The sequence below is a fragment of the Python bivittatus genome, unplaced genomic scaffold, assembly GCF_059951505.1.
Source record: "Python bivittatus isolate LINGU-HERP-01145 unplaced genomic scaffold, Pbiv_v1 ctg000700_np1212, whole genome shotgun sequence".
Taxonomy (NCBI): Eukaryota; Metazoa; Chordata; class Lepidosauria; order Squamata; family Pythonidae; genus Python; species Python bivittatus.
This window is the reverse complement of record NW_028277098.1, coordinates 56,060,975-56,071,384: the sequence shown is the minus strand read 5'-3', so window position 1 is coordinate 56,071,384 and position 10,410 is coordinate 56,060,975. Positions and strand designations below refer to the sequence as shown.

The 10,410-nt window shown below is 42.2% G+C and overlaps 1 protein-coding gene across 4 annotated transcripts; it reads left to right on the top strand.

The window, feature by feature from the left end:
• Positions 1 to 899: 899 nt before the first annotated feature.
• On the top strand, positions 900 to 9,315 carry CDKN1A (cyclin dependent kinase inhibitor 1A). 4 transcript variants are annotated; one of them, XM_025163250.2, is made up of 3 exons: positions 900 to 982; positions 5,708 to 6,112; positions 6,812 to 9,315. In XM_025163250.2, exons 2-3 carry the CDS (start codon positions 5,713 to 5,715, stop codon positions 6,859 to 6,861), a joined length of 450 nt encoding a protein of 149 aa, XP_025019018.1. In that variant the 5' UTR covers positions 900 to 982; positions 5,708 to 5,712; the 3' UTR covers positions 6,862 to 9,315. The 4 variants fall into 4 exon arrangements, with proteins under 4 accessions (XP_025019018.1, XP_088009810.1, XP_025019019.1 ...); XM_088153684.1 differs by lacking the exon at positions 900 to 982 and adding an exon at positions 1,815 to 2,676; XM_025163251.2 differs by lacking the exon at positions 900 to 982 and adding an exon at positions 1,816 to 2,730.
• Positions 9,316 to 10,410: the final 1,095 nt, after the last annotated feature.

Sequence of the window (10,410 nt, the reverse complement as noted above, 5' to 3'; positions counted from 1 at the left end):
GAATGCATTTACTGATTACATGTTTATCATTTGGCTGGCTTGATCTCTCTCGCAGATTATAATATGGTATTGTATATCCTAGAAACAATACTTAAATATAATTTTTAAAATAATTTTAAAATACATTAATATATATATATATATATATATATATATACACACAAAATACTGACAAAATAAGTAATCAGGATCACTTTTATTAATACTGAACACATTTGTAAAATCAGAAAACTGATATTCTGAAATCTTGTGAGGCTCTGGGGATTGTGAGGCCCTAAACTGTAGCTTGTTTAGCTTATGCCTAAGTCCAGCACTGCCTACAGGACTAAGCCATCCTCACTTTGTGTTGTTTCTTGCATTTTGAGGAGAGGAAAAGTTTTTGGAGTGAGGACTACTTTTCTGAATGTCTATCCTGTGAAGCAGAGATCTGTCAGATACAGTCAGTCTGTCTGTCTGTCTGTCTGTTCCCTGCAGGTTGTATCAGTATGATCCATCTGCTGTATTTTATCTGTTAAACGGTTCTTACAGGTGGAGGCTGTTAGAATCAATTTTGCAAACCGCACTTTTTTCCTCTCTCAGGCTGTTTGAATCCACTGTGAATATTGTTAATACGGAACAGAAAACCTAAGAAGATCCATATAAACATCAACTTTTACAAAGGATCACAGCTGCTTGCATTTAAAATTAGTCGAGGCTGCACTTCTTTGTGAGGCTTAAATTAACCCTGGACGAGTTAAGTAAGCGACCTCTCGCATCTCGTGTGGAGGAATCTGATTCCTTCCCTGGGTCAGTGCGTGAAAGCGGGAACGATCCGAAGCGAGCAAGCAAGGCGGACCTTTCGGAAATTCCTAGGAGGGAGAAGGGAAGCGGAGCTCCGCCCCTTTCGAGGAGGGCTTCTGCAGACTTTATGTAAAGCCTCGCAGAAGCGGCGGAGCTCAGAACTGCGGACCAGAGGGCGCCTTGCTGCGAGCGAGTGAGCGAGGTGAGCGTTGTGTCTAACCTACATTTTTCCCGTCTGTCTCTGGGGAGGGTGCTGGGCTATCATCAGTGCTTTACGGGCGTGTTGTTCTGATGGGTTTAGGGATATATGGTCCCGTTTTATAGGTATATCAGAGCCCTATTTATCTCCCTGCCTGGACTGGAAGAGCTGTTTAGGCAATTCCAGACGCGCACAGGTACTGTCAGGTTCTTTTGGAGGCGTTTCGGGCTGGGATTAGCCCCCTTTCTTTTGGAATTTGCCACTTCTTCCCTTGAGGTTTACGAGACTCGAGAGAGAGCATCACGGCCTCTTACGATGGACTCATCGTCCAATCCACTGTATGTGGTTTGTGAATATAAAGTGGAACGTTGGCTGGCGAGGGGAGGAAGATCAGCGGACCGAGGGAACCTGAATCGAGTAGCTGTAGTGATTCTCTGCCTTCCCCGCCCTTTTGATCCCGGTTTCAGCAGATTCTGCATTCCCGTAGAGAGCACTTCGTCGTTCCACCTGTTATTTCCACCTCTTCTCGCTACTCATTAGGCGGGTGATGTGGTTCTCCTCTTTCGCACTTTTCCTATTTGCTCAAAGGAGGGGATAATCGCGAAATGGGTTTAGACTGTTTTGGAAGTGAGCGTCAGCTGGACGCTTCTCCAAGTTCATCGCAGTCTGTTTGATGAGAGTTGGGCGTGATCGAAGAGCGACGTCGATTTGCCACCCTATTCCCGAAAGGCTGGTCTTAAGACAGCGATAAGGAGGAGAAACGGGTCGCGATGCTCGTGCCTTTGCGCGTAATTTGCTCGTTCGCTTTTTTTTTTTTTTTTTTACACACGCCAAAATCAGACGTCTCGCCAAAAGGAGAAGTAGCAGCTTTCGGCTGATAATCGAAGGGACGATCTTGGAAAGAAACCAGGAGAGTGGCTACTTCTGTCAGGAAGATTTCTTTTTCCCGAAGGCGTGAAACTGATTTGTGCGCTCTTCCTGGAAACGGCTGCGTGCGTGTCTAATAGGGTAGTGGTGATGCCCTGAGACTCATAGCTGAGTCCTGCAGGGGACCTACGGATCCTTCTTCCGCTTCACCAAAAGGGGTGCTCTTGGGTCAGTGGCTGCACTAGTGTTCCTTAGGAAGGAGCCTGTCAGGGCATGCCCTGGCGTGGAGGAGGCGGCGGCTGCTTGGCGGGAGGGTGGAGAGTCAGGCGGCGGCCGTGAGTGACTCAGAGTGACAGTCACTCTTCGGGCTGATGTAAGAGAATAGGCCCGGCCCAGCCTGTTTGGGGACGTTTGGGACACCCTCCTGTCCAAAGAGACAGCCCTTCTCTTCCCGGGCGTCCTTTCTGAGGTCTCTGCCTGTGCGAGCAGAAATAGCCCGTGGCTCTGGGGGTGGGACATAGGACGCACGAGTTCTTCCGACTCTCCGCCCAGCCCCGCCGATGTTCTTGTCTCAGTTGGGAACTCCTTGTTCCCAAACGGAGTTTTATTTTTGTGCTTGCTCTGTTTAGAGAATCAGCCCAGTTACGCCGTTTTTTAAGAGTCGCGCGCAAACTCGGGGACGCGCCGGAGGCGGCGGCAGGAAAGCGGCTAGACGTAGGCTGGTTTTGTTTACTGGGTCCGAGTCATTAATTCGTATCTTCGAGCAGCTGCCGTGTTCTCGTCTTCCCTTTTCCTCCTCCCTTACTAAGGGGCGGGGGGGAAGGAGTGAGGTGAGGAAAAAGCACCTCGACCAGCTTTATGGGGGCTGAGTCTAAATCCCAAAGGTAACCAGCTCGTGTGCGTGGGTTGCGCCCGGAGTTTTCTCATTCCTTTGCTCCTGTAACAAAGGCGGTGGGGTAGGGTGAAGCGGAGAAGATACCTCGAAGAGCTCAAACCGTAAGCCCCAAAGCTAGGGGCATACGTGTGGGAAGGGCAGATAGGCGGAGCCGTAGTAAATTCGGCGCACGTTTCCCCTTTCTTGGCAGCAGTAGGTCTGTGTGGCAAGTACGATTTCGCAACTTCCAACGCGGCACGTGACGCAGCTGCTGTGGTACCAGATGACGTAATCCCCTCGCACATCTCGGCTCCTCCCGTTGTGATAAGGAAGTCCCTGTTTGCTTTACTCCAATGTCGAGTTGAAGGGTCTGTTTAGAGAAACGTCCGACAAGACGGGTGATTTCCAGAGTTGAAATAAGCAGGCCACCACGTGGCCAAAACTTTTGCAGCTGCGAGGCAAGTCGCTGAACTGCTGGAAGTGGGGGGGTAGCTACTGTTTCAACAATGATGACCTAAATTTTGATTGGCTGGCACTTGAAGAGAACAACTAAATTCATGTTTGCAGGGTAAACAGAGTCTAAATTTGTGCTGCAATTGAGATGGCTACGTTTTCCGTACTTCCTTCCACCAGTAGGCGCTATTCTCTGTTAGCCTACAAAGGCTACCAAGGTTGAGAAAATTACTGAGGTTGGCTACCATTCCCATCATGCTCCCAGAAACTATGACCATTGATTGTATTACAGGGGGTGGTTATGGAAGGAGAAATTTAACACATCTAGGAAATGGGGAAGGTTGATATACATGCCTGCCCTTTCACTGCAGACTGATTTCTCAGAATAAGGAAACAATCCAGAGTTAGTTAGGGACCAACATCTGTGGGATAAACAGCTGAGGAACTGCAAATGTCTGGCAAGCGCTCTGCTTCAGTGGCTTGAAGTGGTGAATTAACAAGTCATCAAGCTGGGATCTGTCCTTGGCAGTAATGTACCTGCCTGGACTTGTTCTGGTGTGCCTAAAACTCTCAGTGACGTCTTCTGGCATAGTTGCTTGTAATGAGTATGTGAAGCTGTTACTATTTTTAATCTCTTTGCCTCTTTTCTAGCAACATCATCAGCATGCTGGACAATGCAGATGTGAGGGCTGTTTAGGGAAGTACTGCCCAAATAAAACAGACATGGGCATTGCAGTTCAGTTATGCTTTTGATCCAGAGCTTCTACATGCAGAGATGCATACATATTCAAATAAAGGTGGCTTGCCAAAGGGTGAAATTACTTTCAATTTATGCACCAGCCAGAAGGCATATTTGGATGCTCTCTCGTTGTCTGTTCCTCATTAATGGCATTCATCACTGAAAAATGGCATTAATGCAGGATGGCCTTCTTGGATGGATATAGAATATAAGCCTTAGCTGCTTGCCTTGTGAATGGAGGGGAGTTAATGAGCAGACACTAAACTCTAACGCTTTATTGGTTAAAGATATCAAATGTGCTGAAGTAGTTAATCCAAACTCCATTATGGCTGGAAGAATTCTAACATGTACAGAAACTGGATGATCATGCTGCATAAGCACAGAGCTGGACTTTGGCACTATTAATGCTGAAAAGATATGGATGGAGAAGTACTACTCTGCTAATAGAGTTATAGTCTATTTTTGGCTCAGGGTTTTCCTTCACAATTACATGGTTCTTAAAACAGGAACTTGGTTGTGTTGTATTGAGTTTCATGCTCTGATGATGCTGTCACAAGTGTAGATGTGTAAAACTGTATCTTTCATGTGTCTTTTCTATGCTTTAAATCTGAGGAGTCAGGTTATTATTTCAGGCTAATCCTAATCCAGTCCAAAGTGGAAGGTAAAAAAAGGCTAGATGGCTGACATTATGTCACAATGCAATCCTTTGCATGCATGCCGGAGGTACTTGTATTGTGATACTGTTTCTGTTGTCTTGCCCTATTTGACTACCTTCCTTGGTTGCTGCTGTCCTAATTTCTGTTTTAACAGTACTTCAGAATATAAGTAGATACAGTATTTGAGTCATGTGAAGTACCTTCTGGAATGAATAAATGCAAAAAAAAATCAGTTCTGAAACAAAACATTAGGGCTCACTGAATGGTGAGGATGTGTAAACAGTAGATATCTGATAATAGAGATTTTCACTTTCATAGGCCATCTTAACTTACAGCTTTCTGCACCATGTACAGCTTGTGTATCTTAAATGTGAGGCTTTCTTTCTTTTGTGGTGTACTTGCCTTTGTTGGTGCCCAGCAGTACTGTTCAGTAAGGAAAAGATTACATGAGAGAACAAAGTTAACATTTGGGTTGTGCAAATCCTTTAATTCTTCATGGCGTGGAAGCATTTCATTACTTATAACTATTGGGCAACTTTGCTGAAAACTGTTTAAACATTAGGAAGAACAATGCTGGCATGTATAGGGCAAAGAGCATCTACTTGGGAGCTGGTGAAAGTTACTCCAAAAAAACTTTAATTCTTCATTTATTCCCTGGCATGCTTCTTTCTCAGAGTGAACTTTTAGTAAAAATATGTCACTGCAGATCTCGTAAGTACAGTTGTATGCAGTTCAGTTCCTTTAGAGGTATTGGTGATGATTTTTAGCTTTCTATAGTTTGTGCCCAGAATACTGAAAGAGTCCCACTCATTCAAACTTGCTTTCCAGATAAGATTTTCTAATGAGACCTTAATTTGAGCCCTGCCACATTCAGCTGGTGTCACTAGGTGTGGTGGCACCTAGATATATTACCTCTCTTTCGAGGCATGTTTGCAGTCCTTTAATTAGACTAAATCATGCTATTTTTGTCAAATTCCAGTCATTTGAATTGGAATGATTAATTACCCTGTTGTGCTTTTAAAATAGATTTAGTTACTGTATTTTTTTTTATTGTTACTGGCTTGGGGGTAAAAAGTAACCTCTCTCTTTTTAAATGTTCCTTTTTAAATATTCTTTTTCTTTTTAAATATTCTTAATAGGAAACATGCCTCTTTCTGAGAGTAAAATCCTACAACCTTCCTGCAGCAGGAAACTATGCAGAAATCTCTTTGGACCAGTTGATCATGAACAGCTCCAGAAGGACTTTCAGTCCTTGATGAAGGTCCAGCTGGAGGAAGCCCAGCAAAAGTGGAACTTTGACTTTGAAACAGAAACCCCACTGGAAGGGAATTACAAATGGGAAAAGGTCTCTCACCTAAATATGCTGCCATCGCCAGATCTCTTAGACCACACAAAGGAGAACAGCTGTGCTGGGGAAAAGAGCCGGAGTTCTCCAGCACTTTTCAAGAGGCACACGAAGACAGAGAGACCAGGGCAGGTGGGCCTTGAAGCTCGTAAGCCTGACTCTCCCAGGTCTTTGAAAAGAAAGCAGACAAGTATTAAAGGTAAGAATGAGGCAGTTCTATTTGTCCTTTGTGTTAACTTATATAGGGCCTGTTAATATCCATTGCTGGAGCTGAAATGAAATTTCATAAAACACAAATCCCAATTCTTTAAAACTCATGATTTGAGTTCAAAAACTTAAGTCAGGACACAAATGCCCTATTTTAAACATTAAGTTATAGAGGATACTTAATTGCCACAGAAGATGTTAAGAATAGTGTGATGTGTTTTTGTGTGTGTTTAATCTTGAACACACTTAGTGTTCATCATTGGGAACTCTGGAAGTAAATTCATTTTTAATTTCTAGCCATGGTAGATACTTGTATAATGATAGCCTGCTGAAGCATTTTATGCATTTGGTTAAAAAATATGTAAGATCATAGATGGGGTATCTGTTCCACCCAACCACACCTATTCGGTTGAATGTCTTCCTTGACAATAGTGTCCAAATGCCAGTAAAGGAAACAAAAACTGGCATTTGGTAATTTCAGATGTATTTCCTGACTGTATGCCCTGTTACACAAGCTAATGCTGCACTATTAAGTTTTATCAAAGCTATGGCAGCTCTGGAGGTGCCGGGCCTTGGCCTATGTTTGTCTGAAATCTGTGAGCAGACCTACTGCTGTGTCTGAATCCCATTTGGGGACTCTGTCTTTTCCTTTTCAGAAAAAAGTTAAATTTGTTTTTCTGACCTTTTCTAGACTTCTACAGTTCGAAGCGAAGAACTATCCCATATAAGTCAAAACCATGATAAGTGCACTGCAAGCAAAGTACGTCCATGTAGTCTGTTGGCTGAAGATATTTATCTGTCTTCATCACTATTATCTGGAATGACCTACTTGGGTACCACACCCGGTGAAGTCACCCAGGATGGCTATTTTGAAGGACCAGCTGATCAGCATTACAACTCCTTGACTGAAGATCCTCAGAGATCTCTTATTTTATATAAACTCTGTAGCGGACTAGTATAACACTTCAGAAGGGTGTAGATATTAGATCATTGATAGCACTGGAGCTTTATGTGCAATGGAATATTGTAAAATCTTCCCTTTAAATATACTTAAAGTTGCAGGGGGAGGGATCATATCTAAAGGGCCAAGTGTGTAGGGGCCAGTGTGATGGACCCAAGAAAGGGCCAACGTACGTTCTGCTAGTTGCAGAGATCTGTTTTATGTGTCATCTACTTGCCGCCTTTTATGTGCCTCAGGAAAAGCTTGGTATGATGTCTCACTATGCGGGTGCAGGTCTAGGAATTAATATATGTACAGGATAACGTCTTAGGCTTGTGATCTTTCTGTCTCTTTTTACTCCATTATGTTTAAGCAAATATTGTGAGGGAAAGGAATTGATTGTTCTTTTTTTTTTTTTTTTAAGCCTGGCAAATGTTTTTTTAAAAAAGATGAAGAACCTGTGGTTATGGTGGGTACGGTTGTGCATCAAACCATAGCACTTACTGCTGTGAAGAGGGCAGGGAGTCCATGTTGGAGATATGGCAAACAATGTAGCCTTGGTCAGTTATTTTTTGGGTAATTTATATGTCCTTTTGTTATATAACTGTACAGGAGTACCTAACAATATAACTGCCCCATAATAATACAATTAAGACAGAAGATGGAACACATATTAGTGTGAGGGACAGGTATAATCATAAAATTGAGCATACATCACTACTGTCTTAGTTCCTTCTACCATACAGTATGTTCTTTGCCAGCATAATTAGCTATTGAACCTTTTTTAATGCAGATCTTTCAGTATGTATTTATGTAGCATTGTAGCGATTAGTGAGGGAAAATGGTGTGTGCTAGCAAGGGTTCATGTAGTGTAATCTTTGACTTTCCATTGCCGTATCTCACTGTGGCATAGCACATTTGTGATAGAGGTTGATAAAAGGACTTGGCCCAGACTTGCTTTCTGTAATTCCTATAGCTATCTGTGTTCTCTGAGCTGTCTTTAAATAAGAGGCATTGCCAAACTGGCAATTACATCACTTAAAGCTACAGCTTAGTTACTTAGTGTGAGATAATCTAATTCACAGATTTCTTTTTGCTTGGAATTTGGGGCTATTATAAATTCTTGCTGTTGCACTTTCCTGTCAGATATCCACATCTTAATCCTGGGTACATTGTATGATTATAATCAAAAGTACAGGCCTATAATATAATCAAAAGTTTGGAACCCATCTTTAATGGCAGTTTTTGCTTGTATCTGCAATGCTTCTTTATCTCCATCTTGTTGTAATAATAAGGTAGGGACAGCATTCCATTGTCAGAATTTGTTACAATGGTGCAATGTGGTGTTTTTATGGGAATTGCTTCTTTTATTGGGTCAGCAGAAGCTGCAACTGGTTTGTAAAACCCACATTTCTAACTTGACTATGTTTTATGGTAGATCTAAATTCCTACACCACAAAGAAAATGTGGATAGTATATCAGCATCTGGTAGGGATTCCTAACCTTCTTGACTGGTGGGCATATTTTGAATTTTGAGAAAGTATTGCAATGCCTCACAAAAGAACTCCTAATGGGAAAAGAGCTTGCACGTTCATAAAATGGTTGGCATAGTCATAAAATACCAGTCTTCCAGAAGGGAAGCTGGTCAAGGTAAAAAGAAGTGTCTTGTCCAGGAACTCAGGCAGAAGGCAAGGGGCAATGTTTAGCAAAGCCACTTTTCTCAGTTCCTTTGGAGGCCTTAAACTCCAAAATGCAAAGCCACTTTTCTCAGTTTCCAAATCTGTTTTCCAAATGACAAACAAATGAGGCTCAAAAGAAAGCAGGGTGGCCAAGAACTGAATGCAAGGCAGAGGCAGAATGTGAGTTCCGTATGTCAAATTACACACAAAACCCATAAATGCAACAAAATGGCCATTTCACACCTGCAAAGTTCCTCCTCGACGCCAGGCAGCAGACACAGCACAGGCAAAACCACCTGCTTGCTTTAGTTGGCTAGGATGTGTTTTGCTACCTCCCCAAGCTTATCTAATTTTGTTCTGGATATTTGCACACCTTAAAGCCTAGAGGCTTTCTTAGAAATAAAATATGTTGGAAGTTAACACACAATTTTATAGCAGGATGGGGTTTTCTTCCCCCTATTTAATTTTGTAAGATGCTAAATTAAAAAAAGCAAAAAACAAAACAGTCAGGAAATCTAGCAATTGCCAAGGAAGCATCAGTGGGCAGCACTGAGCTAGCGTTTTACTCCTGACAAATAGCACAGATGCACGTGTGTGCTTTGTGAGTCTCTGGCAATTTTCCCTTTGAGTACAACATGCAGATGAGGAAAATAGATGTTAAAAGAGGAATGGCCATCTGCGGCCCTGGGACAGGGTGGAGTTGATAAACAGCACCAGAAATCAAAATGTCATTAGCCATATTTATGTTACAGAATATTTCAAAATCTGTGGCTTGCAAGCAAGCATTCAGTTCTAACCATGAAGGAGAAGCTTGCTTGGTTTTGGAGATTCATGTTGGTTCATGCCATGTGTATAAGTGCATGGTGTAAGGGCCAATCTGTCAGAAAAAGAAGCTTCAGGCACTTTTTTATATAATAAATTTGCTTAGGGTCTTTTGACCTTTTTGGTTAGAACTGCTATAGACATGTTTGGCCACTTTGACAGTTGCACTTTTACATTCAGGATAATGCTGGGACCCTTGAGCATTAATCCAGTTGTTTGTGAATATAATGCTGCTGAACTAAGTCTAGGATGTAAAATAAAGCCACTTCATAATGGAACAACACTTTGGTGTCAATTTCTTGCATGCTTCATTTAGAATTGAGCAAACTGATGTTATGTCCAGTTATGACATTTGATGGGCTTTTAAGAATAGTAATGGAGAGATTTAGAAGGTAAAGAGGATTATACTGTTAACTTCTACCATACCTACAAAGGAAAGTGAGAGAAGTCTGTGGACAGGGGGCTATTACAATTCCTGTCCACCCAGGGTGATACTAGGTGCAGTCCTTCCACAGAAATGCTCCATTAGCCCAAGCTTTTTTAATTTAACAGCATAATTTAGTGTGTAGAGAATCATTTAAGCAGTTACAAATCTTTAGCCATCTATTGGAAGATACATCAACATCTACTAATAGATCCAAATCTACTACTCACTCCTTCCTCAGGTAATGAAGACACCAGTACTATGGATGTGCCCTTTCTACCAAAGAAAGATATTGGATACATTATCATGAACCCATGGCAGAGTTTCTTCTTTTGTTAGGCTAGCCATTTCTATTCTGAAACGACATGATAGTGCTAAATGTTCTCTGAATGCAATATTTCATGGAATAGTTATGAACATTCTAG